General features: G+C 36.0%; 1 protein-coding gene across 1 annotated transcript; it reads right to left on the bottom strand.

Annotated features, from left to right (window-relative positions):
• Positions 1–9710: 9710 nt before the first annotated feature.
• On the bottom strand, positions 9711–14537 carry LOC114311398 (endo-1,4-beta-xylanase 5). The gene is made up of 8 exons (XM_028257543.2): positions 13576–14537; positions 13406–13440; positions 13019–13181; positions 12580–12755; positions 12166–12267; positions 11785–11931; positions 10763–11401; positions 9711–10296 (listed from the first exon to the last, which is right to left on the bottom strand). The coding sequence occupies exons 1-8, from the start codon at positions 13658–13660 to the stop codon at positions 9943–9945; spliced, it is 1701 nt and encodes a 566-aa protein (XP_028113344.2). The 5' UTR covers positions 13661–14537; the 3' UTR covers positions 9711–9942.
• Between the last annotated feature and the right edge of the window lie 116 nt (positions 14538–14653).

The raw sequence follows: 14653 nt of genomic DNA, 5'->3' as shown, positions 1-14653 counted from the left end.
ATATTGTCCTTGGCATCATGGGGATTTGTATATGCATTGCCTTATGTTTTTGACGATTATCAAATAATATGGAAAGACTCGATAGAACAGGGGATTGAATGTGGACTGAATTGTAAACCGTAAACTGTTAAATGAATTGAGGACACGTGTATTGTGTTAGAAATTGATTGCTTCGATGCTACCTTTGTTAATTCGGGAATCAGTATCTAGATCCACTTCATATTCTTGAAGACTTTTGGTTAACCTTGGATAACTGTGATGAGTCACTAAACTAAGTACTGAATTGGGTTGTGAATTGCAGAATTATTGAGAAATGAATTGAACTTCTGTGACAAGAAATGGATCAAACTTCTATGGTAAGGTTAGTTGGCATTTGAAACAAATATGTTGGTGACCCATTGTGAAGAAGGAAATTGTTGAATTTGTGTCTGAATGTTTTCGGTGCCAACGAGTCAAAGTTGAATAACAGATACTGGCGGAACTACTGCAACCTCTCTCTATTTCGGAATGGAAATAGAAATATGTGACTAAAAAGTTCATTGTGGGGCTACCTTGAGAACCCAAAGTATAAGTCCCTTTTGGGTTATTGTATGAAGAATTACTAAGTTTGCCCATTTCCTCCCTGTAAAATTTTCGTATGATGTTTGTAGACTAGCCACTGTTTACATCAATAAGATTGCTTGTTTGTATGGGATCCCAGTATCTATTATTTTAGACAGGAATCCTAAAATGCGTTTGAATTCTGACAAGCCTTCAAGAGGCAATGGGGACTGAATTATGATTCGACGCTGTTTTCCATCCGCAAATTGAGGTATAATCAAAAAGAACTTTTTAGATTTTTGGGAGGAATACTCCAAAAATATGCATTAGATTTTTCAGGGAAGTTGGAAAGATCTATCCATCATTGGTAGGCCTTGCTTACGACGACAGCTTACACTCTAATTCGGTGCGATACCATACAAGTCTTGTATGGTGGAAAAGGTGAGTCTTTGATTGATTGAGAACAGAGTGTTGCATGATTTTGAGACTAAGCAGTAAATGACTATCAAAAAGGATTGGAACCGTTGAATGAGAAGCGTTCCGAATTGTTTTCGACTAAAGGTAAAACAAGTTTGGAGGACCAAACTTCCTAAAGGGGGGAAGACTGTGATAACCCTGTTCCGTAATTAGCTAATTGGTCCTTATTATGAGTTTGCTCATATGTCTAATATGATTTTGTGTGCCATTATGTGCAAATGTGTGATTTTGAATTTCTATCTGTTCACCGTAGGAATATCTGTTTGCTTATCTACTTTGGGAATTAAATTGAAAGCCTTATCGGCCACAGAACCCGAAATTGATTACGCCATTGTGATTGGCATAATTTTTAGAGCCTACGGTGAAATTTAATTGAAAATTGATGTAGATCAAAATAATTAGACTCAGAATGAAGAATTAAGTGCTCAATTATTTAATATTAGAATAATGTAATTGAGTGGGGCTTTATAAAAAGGGCTCATTATATTTAATTCCTCTCTTGAATATCATTTTGGCTGATTTCAACTCTAAGAAAAGGGGAGAGGGTCAGCTAGAGAGAGAGAGAGAGAAAGAGAGAAGCAATTGGAGATTTGAACAAGGAACTTGTATAACTTGGACATTCAACTAGAATTTGTGAAGAATTGAACATCTAGGTAAGTAAATTCATGGATTTTGAATTGTAATTTTGTGAATTCAAAGTTGAATAATGGCCAAGAACATGGATTAAATTCATTAAAAGGAAATTGAGTTGATTTGGTTGTATTTAAAGTCAATAGATGCATGCATGTAGGAAATTACTATGAATTTCCATATTTGAACACAATGTGTATAATCTATGTTGAATCTTGTTTGAAATCCATGTATTTGATCATCTCTTCACCAATTAAGTTGATATGAATGAATATTTCTCACATGCAAGAGTAGATCATGGAGGTATGGGCTTTGCATGTTTGAATTTGATGTGTTGGTGATAAGTTTGGGTTAATTTGAGGCATGCATGTAAGTAATTCAAGAAATTGAGCTTCATTGTGTTGTAATTTGGTATTGGTATCATGATTAGTATATGTATATGTGACATTTGAGTCATGGCATGCAAGAAATGTTGGTTAAAGTGTTGAATTCGAGCTCAAGAACCATTCTGGAAAACCCAGAATTTTTGATGTCCGCTCGAGCGGGGGAACCGCCGCTCGAGCAGGGATTTCCAGCTCCCAGTATTTTATTGTAGGCATGGTGTCCGCTCAAGCGGGAAAGTTCACGCTCGAGCGGGGAGCTATGTAGGATGAACTTCCGCTCGAGCGTCCGAGTTCACTCTCGAGCGTAAAAATGATACAACCAGCACTTTTGCAGACCTAATGGATCCGCTCGAGCGGGGAATCCCACACTCGAGGAGGGACCTTGTTTTCTAAAATTATGAAAAGACATTTTGTGTTTCATTTTCCGTTCCCTTTCACTTCTAAGCACTCTTAGGCATACATTGAGCATTGTAATTGAGTTAAAAAGATAAGAATGAAGCCTAAAGAGGAATATGTGAATTAAAGAACGGATTGAATTATTTATGACCCATATGTGTTATATGATGTGTAGGGTCAAACTCCAGAGCAAATCCACAAGCCGATCACTGTGAGTAATATCTGAAATATGTTGTTGTCCAATTGCTTACTTCTATGTAAGTTTTGTAAAGTTCAATAGTTTGAATAGTGGACAAAGTTTGATATGAAAGTTTGAAAGGCCTAAAAGGCCAATTTGATATGAAAGTTTGAAAGGCTTAAAAGGCCAGTTTGATATGAAAGAATGATTGGGCCGAAGGCCGATTGACATGAATGATTGGGTCGAAGGTCGATTGACATAAATGGTTGGGCCAAAGGCAGTTTTGACACAAATGAAAGTTTAACATGCATGAATGGGTCAGAGGCCAGTTTGACATGAATGAATGGGGCAGAGGCCAGTTTGACATAAATGAAAGATAAATGGGCCAAAGGTCAGTATGTTTGGAACCACAGTCACTTGATTTAAATTGTGTATATATATATATATATATTTATGTTAAATAGAAATATGAATTGGGTCCAAGGCCGTTTGGAGCATGTTGTTCTATATACCGTTTGAATAACTCTTTTATTTGATATTATTCACTGGGCTATCGCTCATGCCCATTCATGTGTTTGTAGGTGAGCCAAGAGAAGTCCAAACCCAGCCTCAGTGAATTCTGTGTGGAACAACTAAAGTTTTGAAGAGTCAGCCCTTACGTCTCACGCACGAGACACGTCTTCGCCCTTTTGCCATTATATTCTATTTTTCATGTTGGCAAGGACTTTGGTTTACAACTGTGTTTAGTTTTGTTTGGCTGACTTAGATTTGAATGATCCTGTCTGTACAAAACTTTATGTTACTGTACTTTCTGCTGTGAGTTATTAACATATGTATGTATGAAATGTTATGATGTGCATATAAGTACAGCTCTATGGACAAAGTTTTAAATTTGCTTCCATTTGGCCCCTTTACTCTGATGAGTTTTGTCTTATCTGGTTTGAGGCCGTAGGTAATCTCGTGATTACTGGCCGGTTATGGCCTTAACCCATAGGAGCGGGTTCGGGTCGTGACAGAAAGCGTAAAGAAGGTTTGTCTTCTAACTTGTTGATGGCACAATCTTCACCACAACCACAAAATAATTCTCACACACCATTCAACAAGAAAAAGACTACTTCTTTCAAAAAAAAAAAAATGGAAGAAGGGATTTCAGAAAGGATGAAAGAAACACCAAGAATGGCAAAAACAACATCACAAGCATCAGATTGCCCCATGTTACAATTGCAGTAAAAAAGGTAATATCAAAGCCACTTGTTCTCAGAAGAAGCATAAAAAGGATCATAACCCTATTGCCATGACAGTTTCTGAGGCAATGGTGCTTAAACCTTCAATAAATTTATGGTGGATTGATTCTGCTGCAACTAGGCATATTGTGCAGAATAAAGACATGTTCGTGAAGTATACTGAAAAGAAGATTGGTGAACACAGAATCTACATGCGCAACAACTCCTATAGTAATGTTTTGGGAATCGACAACTATCAATTCTCTATTAATGGAACTTTCTTTATGCTTTATGTACCCAGCATTTGCCGAAATTTAATTTCAGTTCTGGTGTTAACCCAAAAGGATTTTGAGGTTAATTTTAGGTTTAACACAGTATTGATTAAGAAATGAAGTGTATTAGTGAAAGGTGTAAGAGTGAATGACATGTACTCTCTTCCTATTGATAATAATAAAGTATGTATTTCTGATTATTTGCATGTTTCTACTAGTAATAGTTCTTATTTGTGGCATTTAAGGTTATGTCACATTAATAAAAATAAAATGTCTCAAATGTTTAAAAGTGGCTTATTGCTTAAAGTATGTTCTGATGATTTTGATATATGTTAACCATGTATCAAAGGCAAAATAACTAGGAAGCCATTTTTCAAACATTGGAAATTATCGGAATTACTCAAAATAATTCATTCGGATATTTGTGGCCCTTCAAGAACTAAAACTCATCGAAGCATGGCATACTTTATTACTTTCACTGATGATTATTTAAGATATGGACATATCTACCTTCTTAAACACAAATCAGAGACAATTGAAAAGTTTAAGGAATATAAATTAGAGGTAGAAAAGCAACTTGGTCAGTACATTAAACACTTGATTAATAATCAAGGTGGCGAATATGAAGCTATGGATTCTTTCTGCAAGGACAATGGCATAAAACATTTGTTTACAATGCCATACACACCACGACAAAATGGAGTCGCAGAAAGACGAAATCGTACTCTAATGGAAATGACAATGTCACGACCCAAACCTGCCCCGAGAAGGTTGGCATCGTAACCGGCCAGTAATTCTAGATTACCACAGGCCTTTCTGTACAAAACATACATAAGCGGGGCTTGCGGAAGCGAAAACAAAACACTAATAGTCCAAAGAGCTGTGCATTTATATGAACATACATTACATGCCAAAAATGTGGTTAATTTACCCACTAACTGTACATCACATATAAACAAGATTCATGTACAAAACATAGGCTCACGCCACATACACAACCAAAACCAAGCTTCCTAACGGCCTTCTAGGCCTAGCCCCAACTCGGAGGCACCAAAACACCGAGTAGGCTTCAAAACGGCGGCTCGGCTCGAACCCCGCCTAGGCTTGACTCCCAGAGTGCTCACCTATAAATACATATATACAAACAATGAGCTAAAGCTCAGCAAGTAACATTAAAGTAAAGGGGTAGTGAACGGATTCCACATCCATATACCATAAAATAAATCATCCATAAACATAATCATCTCATATCATAACATACATAATGGCATACTCCATAGAACATAACATTTGTCGTCCAACGACTAGAGTAGCCGGTCCCGGACACCGATTAAACACATACCGAGATCTCGTAAACTGGTCCACTTAGGACTATCTATGGATGCCATACTAGATTCGCAAACTGGACATTCGTTCACAGAAAACATTTATCATTTCAAAACCGTAGCATAACGTAGCACTTTTAAACATAGATCATACTAACATATCTTTACAGAAATGTTACTCACAGTGGGTTTCCAAAACCGATTGCACGGTCTTCGCCTCTTGACCTGCAATTATCAACATTAGAACACATTTCTCCCATACACATTATCATTAAATCACTTAATACATGCCATATTATCCCTTCTTTACTCTATTTTGTGATTATGAGATGCTAAATGATGTCAATAACATGGTAAAATCAAGTAATTCAACTTCTCAAAATTTCCTGAAAAAGAGGTCCCCGCTCGAGCGCCACTTTGTCCGCTCGAGCGGACTGCACAATTTTCCGAAACTGCTGGAAGGCCTATTTTCACGCTCGAGCGGGAATACCTCCGCTCGAGCGGACCGCGCGAAAATCTGAAATTCTGGACTCTTCTCAAGCTTTAACCTTTCCTTTTTGCAAAAACACTTCAACATTGATGAAAACCCAAGTCCCAAAACGCTTGGAACCCACTTGATTTCAACATTTTAGCTTCTAAACAAACCCAAATGCATCATGCACAAGATCAAACCATGATTTAAAGTGAAGAATCATAACTATTCATGTAAAAAGCTTCATTTCTTCAAATCCATGGAGGTTCTTCCTCAAAAATGCCAAATATAAACATAAATCATCAACTTATGCCATACATGCTCAAATTAAACATACTTCTTCTTCAATCCACTTATTTACCATGAGGTCATGCATGAACCAACCTTATTTCAAGAAATTAGAGAGGAATCCTTACCTTAATCACTTAATTGTAGAAGATTTAGCTTGATTCTCTTTTTCCTCCTCTTCTTCCCCTTTCTCACGAATTCTCTCTCTCTCTCTCTCCTTTCCAGATTTTTCTTCTCTTTTGTTTTGAGTCAAAACATGGTCAATATCTTAATCTATAAATATATATATATACCATAAAAATAGAATTGTGTCATTATCTTGAGCCAAACAAGACTTAACGAATCAGACGAAATTCAGTTCTCAATTTATTTTCCCAAATGGTTCTACAAACTCCCGGTATCACATAGGCGTGTTCAATTTCGTTTTCCGAACCCATTACGGTCATCAATTTCAGTCCCAAAGTTCTCATCTCAACAGATATTCTTCTAAGTTCAACAGATAATCTTCAATTAAATCATGCTAACACATAATTAATTACTGGTAATCATGGTATACGGTTCTGGGTCGTTACAGACAAGGTCTATGATGGCTTATACTAATCTTCCTATTCATTTTTTTTTTTTTTGGGGGGGGAAGCCTTGTCCACCGCTGCGTACATATTAAATAGAGTCGAAACAAAAGCCAAACCTCTAACTCCTTACGAATGCTGGCATGGTACTAAACCTAATGTTCATAATCTCAAAGTTTAGGGATGTAAAGCACATGTACTTATTCCCAAATCTTTAAGGGATAAATTAGAAAGTAAAACTTGGGAATGCAAGTTTATTGGTTATGTTGAAAATGGGAGTGGTTATTATTTTTACCATCCCGAACGTGGATTAATAGAAAGTACATATGCTATTTTTCTTGAATCCACTGATCTTGCTACTCCTATCGAACAAATTGAATTACTCTCCGAAGTATCTTAGGATTCTTCTTTTCCTTCTTTGTCACACGATCCACATATTCTCCCAGAATTATCTAATAGTGGAAGGAAACGCAAATTACATGACGTTGTTTTACCTGTTTTGAATCATGAGATAAGTGGGAGTAAGAGAGAGCAAGACATCCATCTATGTTTCTGAAAGATCATTATGTTTTTCAAATTGAAGAATTTAATAACTTAATAGATGATCCTACTAGTTATAATGACGCAATAAGTAGCAGTGATGTTATACAATGGCTTGAGCCAATGAATGAAGAACTTGACTCGATCAAGAAAAATGATATTTGGGAATTAACTGATCTCCTGAATAGAGGAAAAGCCATTGGTTACAAATGGGTTCTTAGAAAGAAATTCAAAATAGATGGAAGTTTGGAGAAATACAGGGCTAGGTTAGTAACCAAGGGATTCACTCAACAACCTGGAATAGATTTCGTAGATACATATTCTCCTGTTGCAAAATTTGCCTCAATAAGGATTCTAATGGCGGTACTAGCCAAGATGGATTTGGAATTGCATCAATTAGATGTTAAAACAACTTTTCTCAATGGAGAATTAAAAGAGAAAATTTATATGATGCAACCTGATGGTTTCCAAAACCAAGGCAATGAGGATAAAGTCTACAAATTGAAAAAAATCTCTGTATGGACTTAAACAATCTTCAAGACAATGGTACTTGAAATTCCTCCAAGCCATTTTAGAAATGGGCTATGTTGTGAGTCCATTAGATCACTGTGTTTATATCTGGAAAAATGATGATAAGTCAGCAATATTGTCTTTATACGTGGATGACAAATTGTTAGCAGAGAATTATCCAAATATGATTATAAAACCAAAATTTTCTTGCCATCTAGATTTGATGAAAGACATGGGTCTTGCAACCTATGTTCTAGGAATTAGAATTTCAAGAGATAGAAAATCAAAATTATTATATCTAGATCAAGAGAAATATCTAGACATGGTGCTCAAAAGATTTAATATGGATAATTGTAATTTTTTAAGCACGCCTGTTTGCAAGGGACAAAATCTTAGTAAAAGTATGAGTCCTCAAAGTAAGTCTGACGTTGAGGAAATGAGAAATGTTCCATATGCTCAGGCAATAAGCAGCCTAATGTATGCTATAACAAGCACAAGACCTGACATCTGTCATGCATTCGGATTGGTAAGTAGGTTTCAATCCAATCCAGGTAAGGAACATTGGCAAACAGTCAAAAGAATATTTAGATATTTAAAAGGCACTAAAAATTTGAAGTTATGTTTTGGTTTGTGTGATCTAGACATAAAAGGATACACTAATGCGGACTTGGCAGGAGATGTAGATGATAGAAAATCTACTAGTGGTCATGTGTTCTTGTTTGGTGGAACAGTAGTTTCTTGGTTAAGTAAGAAACAGAGTTGTGTTGCAAAGTACACTATGGAAGTTAAATACATAGCTTGTAGCACAGCCGTGAGTAATACGGTCTGGATAAATCGATTTGTTGACAGTTTACAATTAGGTATACCTGCAAACCGATCAATATGTTTTGTGACAATTAGTCCGCCATCTCATTAATAAAAAGTGGAGTGAATAGCTCTAAGGGAAAACATATTAATGTAAGTTACCACTATATTCAGGACATAGTGGAGAGATGTGAAATTAAAGTCAACTATATACCCTCAGAAGAGATGGTGGCCGATCTTATGACCAAAGGGTTGTCTCTAGAAAAATTCAGAGAACATGTAGCTAATATGGGATTGAAAAATGCCTAGCTATTTGATTTAGCTACTTATATAAGAGCATAGTCGGATGACTTTGGGAACGCCTAGATAACCGATGTTTTGCAACTCTATCTTGCATGGAAACATGTGTTTGGTCAGGTAATCAGATAGAGGAATTGACAAGGTACGAACATCATAGTTAGCATGAGATGTAAAGTCCATGATATGCAATGTGCTAACGAGATGATTTTGTCTGCTTGATCAGCAAAAAATCGTTGATAAGGTGTGTTAAGGAAAACCTTCAGAAATGGGCCTTAGAGGAAGTACTTAACAAAAATTTTGGTGCAAGTCGACACATGAGGAATGTGTGCTGAAGTCTTCAATGGTGATTGGGTATGGACTACGAACCCAACACTGAAAATTGATGTTGTTCATTTGAAATATAGTGAATTGAAGTTATCTGGAATATGTTGTCAGTGGGAGAACACATTCATACGGGTGCAGTCAGATTGGTGGCAAAAACGTGCACACATATGGCCAAGTCACGATCGGACATCAATCTATGAGGTACATTCATAGATGAAAGTTGGCATGAGGCAAAAAATTGGTACCAAGGTAAACACGTCCAACTCAGGTTTTATCACTAATATTATAATGTGATCAAATGGAAAATGAAGGCATGAGAGATGATCACACCATAATATGGTGAACTCTCTCACACCAAATCTATATTTATATGGCGGTCTACAAACCTTCCCGCTAGATGAAAAGAATAATGTCGAAGTTGGTTTGAATTTAAGCACTAAAGCATTGTGTCTATTTGTAACAGATAATGACTCTTGGTAAAGGTAGTCAAGGTTTGTATAAATAGTTGGCAAAGAGGGTTCTATTTTGCATTGAATACCAACCTACATTAAGACCAATTTTTGTCTCCGGATTATTCCATCTTGCGTGATAAACACCCTTACGGGTATTCCGATCAATTGTCATTGTCAAGTTAACCTTACAATCTCACCATGAGATCACAATCATCCAAAACATAGGATGTTGATTTTTGGCCACTAACAATTACATGAATTAAACTTGAATGTTAAAATGCAGAGTCTCATCACCTCGACTGAGTGAGAAAGTTGACTTGGCAGTTCTATTCCCATATGAAACAGTTATTTGATATTCACCTAAAAAACCATAGAAGCTATATGAACCATACACATCTGTCTGAATCTGACCATCCTCTTCATGTTCAAACCCGGTTCGCCATTCTTTCAAGAGCTTGTCAACAACATTGCCAGCTGGAAGGTTATGAAAGTCGTTATCAGTAAGACACATTTGGTAACAATACCCATTTGGGTGGAGAGCAGTCCATAGCATAATCCCATTTACAGAAGGATGTGAAAAGCCTTCTCTCAATACTTGTTCTAGATAAACACCCTGCGAAAGACGATAACAAGAAAAGAAAAGAAAGTTAGCCACAAAATTGCAACACGTCATCAGAATTCAAAATCAACTGAATATATATATATATATATAAACTACCACGTCAATATAAGTTTTAAAAAACAATTCTTATTTGTTGGCTGTCGCGAGAGAAGGTGGTGTGCCAGCAGTGACGGAGGTTTGCAGAGAGGGAAGAGAAAAGACAGGAAAGGAAGAGAAGAGAGAAAGGAGAAGGGGTAGATTTATAATTTTATAGATTATCCCCTTTTTATTTGCAAATTTTGTGACTTGTCATGTCTAATGTATTTTTTTTCTTCCGTCAAATTGTAATTATTTGTGTAGATCCCATTTTTTTGTGGTTATCCCTATATGTTACTCTTTGGTGACAATAAATCAAATGATAAACATAATATCATTTCTCAGTGAAATTATCAATTAACTATCATTAAAGCTTCCTCACCTGTGTTTCCTTATCAATTGTGCTGCTAATATCAACCTCAGTAAGCCAAATAGGAAGTTCCAATGTAGCCAACTTGTCAAGAACAGCTCTCATCAGAGCAAGATTTGGCACTGTAAAATGAGCCTCCAATCCAATCCCATCCATTGACACACCACCTTGCTTGAGTTCTCTCAACCTCGAAATATAATCATCCACAGTGGAACTACCATCCTCGCAAGTCTCCACCACATTAAATTCATTCATAAACAGTGTTGCCAATGGGTCCGATTCATGTGCCATCTCAAAAAAATGTAATGTGGCATTAGGCCCAAGCCTTTGCTCGTAGAAATTATAATGAAGCATTTCGTTGCTAATATCCCAATGAATGAATTCCTCTTTGTATTTGCTCATCAGGCTTTGTATGCGTGAGCTGACAGCAGATTGCAGCTCGGGACCTGTGAGATTAAGAACCCATTCGGGGGTATATTTGGGATTTTCCCAGAAAATGTTGTGCCCTCTGGCAATTATTTGGTTTGCGCGAACAAATTCTAACATTTGGTCTGGTAAGGTGTAGTCAATATGCCCCGGTTTTGGCTCTGTTGCATACCACTTGAGTTCGTTTTCAAAAACTGCTGCATTGAATCGCTCAACGAACCAGTTCTAGAGCAAATAGAGAAAGATTCAACTTGTAAAAATAAAATATTAGTGAAATTGTGTATTGCTTGAGCTAAATGAAAGTTCACCAATCTGTTGGCTATAGCATAGGTGCACAAGGTCAGCTGCTTTACTATTTGTTTTTTTTTTATTTTTCTTGCTTTGAAAAACAAAACAATAAAAAGTTCAAAAGCCCATCATTTTCATTTTGTGCTTTTGGTATTTCTTGATAAATGGGTTATTTTCAGAAAAATTTCATGACACCAGTTCATCAAACAAGTTTTTGTGTTTTTACGAAAATGAAAATGGTACCAAACAGGCAATTGTTCAGATTAATTATCAATGCTTCATTTTTTTTCTCTTAATCTTTCATAGGCAGAACTTGTCACCTGGAAGGGAACATTTCCAAGAATGGTCTTTGCTATAGCAGATCCAAATGGAAAATCTTTTGAGACTTGCTCTACCATAATCTTGGCTCCTTGCAACCTGTCTCCATGTCCATCTGACACATGAATTGTTGCAGCACGCTTTCGTTCCTTCAAAGAAACAAGGGGGGGAAATCTAAAAAAACCAAAACAAAAACAAAAACAAAGCCGTGTATTGTTTGATGCATTGTAGAATGTACTAAAATTTTGTTTTTTTGAAGGACGAAGGGATCCCCTATGGAAACTTCAGGATTTTATGACACTTCGAAATCAAAGGCTCTAGTATTAGGACTTATATTTTCAATCATGTTGTTGCAATTAAATGATGAAGCCTAAAGAATTTACTGTGTTAATTTTGTACTGTTGGTTCATTCTCCATTGCTCCTTGGTGAATGGCTGCAAAGAAGTGCTTGTAACTGTTATGTTGATATCTCTATCGTCTGAACTCTGTAAAAACAACAAATGCAAATAGTCAATAGGCTGACTCATTTTTCTTTTTCTTTCTTTCTTCTTCTTCTTCTTCTTCTTCTTCTTCTTCTTCTTTATTTTTAAATTGATGAATCTTCTAAGGCTCCATTTGGACCCACTCTTGCAGAATAAGTTTTGGATAGTTGTAGTCATTCGCAAGCCACAGGTATCAATTTAACCCAAGAGATACCCGCAAGAGTCAAACACAAAACATTCGATAGTTATGTCTTGTTTCACAGTTCGCTCTCATTATCGCTAGGCTATCATGCGAGTAAGTTTGCATTTACCCACCTGAAAGTATAGTATATAGAAATTTGAGGATGAAGTTAATTCGAAGCCGCCCTTGAGAAAAGACCAGCATCCACGCTTGGCTACAACGGTCCCTATGCATTTGTAGGTTGTAATATGGTCAGCCATCAGACTTGCCCTCACAAGAGCTGACTCTGCACCATCTATCTTCACCCAACCTGTTGAGATCCAAAGATTAAACACATTTTTTTGTATTTTTCACTAAATTTGCACAAATTGCATAATTTCGGTTGAGTGCAAATGAATATACTATAGAACCTACAATTGGAATCTGCTGTGTTAAAGCAGTGTGGATCCTAGCAAATAATTGGAATCAATCATGTAATTGTATTTGAGATGTTAATACTTACACGAATTCTATTTTTAATTGTGCTAAGAATTAGAAAATTGACCATAAAAATGAAAATATAGATAACTCAACTAGAGAAACAGTAAATGGTGGATTGGGTGAGATTTTGCAACACGAAACCAGGCCAATAATGAACTGTGCTTCCACTGTCGCCATGGAAAATCGGTTGGACATCAGGAGCACGATCTTTTAGGACCCCTCCATCGTAAAGCGGCTCCTCCGGTTGCTGTTTACACTGTTCACACCATATGAAAAGAGTCATTACACAACACTTCTTAAACCAGCAATGGCATATCTTTGCCTAAGCACCTCATTGTAACAATAAGATTGTTACTGTTTGTAAAATTATAATGTTGATGTCAATTTTTAACATTTTGCAATGTCTATTATAATTTGATAATATTGTTTTAATTGTGTAGATGTCATTTTTTAATTAGAATTCAGTATTTCTTATTTTACCTTTGTGTAAGCAGAAGAATCGTATAGAGGCCCATCTGCAGTCAAGAAAACAAAATAAATAAGTAGTGAATACCCAACTAAAGAAAATAGTGAAATAGATGTGTGAATGTGTGTGTGTGTGTGTGTGTGTGAGAGAGAGAGAGAGAGAGAGAGGGAGAGAGAGAGAGAACCATAAGGGGAAGCCAAGCAAGAGCAATAGAAAAGGAGGAGAAGCCAGAGGCAAAAGCCTTGCATACTCTTCTGCTTAGAACACATGAGTTTCTTTCAGAGACACACAACTGAATAATAAACACATTTATATATATAGAGAGAGAGAGAGTGTGTGAGTGATTGAGTTTAGTTTTCTGTTCTCCAAGAAAACTAAACTCATTCAATCTATTATATAAATGAACTGGAAAGAAACTTGAGGCATAATTAAATTCCCAGGCTGTACTGTACTACTACCAAACTCAATGAGAAGACATTTATTTTTAATTGACTCGTGAGTGTCTCTTGTTTTGATGTCAATGTGAATGAATTAACGATCACCACATTTCAGACAAGTCAACTTGATGGTGTGTGATGATTTTTACTTATGTAAGGAAACAAACAACAAACATGTGCATCTCTTACTGGTGCAGTTTGAAACAAAAACTGACATCAAAGCTCTTAACCAACGCAGTGATCCTGTGACTGGAAAGGAGCCTCTTCTGTGTCTGTGACTCAGAAGTGTTGTTGTTAATTATTAGTATACTGGCAAAGGATAAATGAGTCAAGTTATTTAAATTCGGCTTGAAAACTTAATAAGTTTTAAAGTATTTTAAGTTTGACTTATTTTGAATAACGATTTGATTTTGAACGAGTTTTTTACCAGTCAAATATGAGTTGAATTCGAATAACTTAATTTGTATAATACATATAAGTTTATCGAGCTGAGTAGTAGATTATTTAAACTTGATTTGATAACTGAATGAATTTGAAAATATGTTCAAACTTGACTTATTTACATAATGAGGTGATCTTGATAAATTTTTAATTAGCCAAATACAAGTGAATTCAAGTAGTTTGATTTCATTTAACATGCTAATGATAACTCATACTAGAGAGATTTTTATGTATCCGTAATACGATGAATTCAAAAAAGATAATAAGAAGAAGAACAAAAAAATAACTTGAAAATAAATGTATAGACTATTTATTGGTACAAGAAACTAGGAAAGAAATAGACATCCACCAATTTTTGAAGCTAAAAATGTTCTCTCTAGTCTC

Source organism: Camellia sinensis, chromosome 2, assembly GCF_055761805.1.
Source record: "Camellia sinensis isolate YWXY chromosome 2, ASM5576180v1, whole genome shotgun sequence".
Lineage (NCBI taxonomy): Eukaryota > Viridiplantae > Streptophyta > Magnoliopsida > Ericales > Theaceae > Camellia > Camellia sinensis.
The sequence above is the reverse complement of the archived record's forward strand: the minus strand, read 5'-3'. Positions and strand labels throughout refer to the sequence as shown.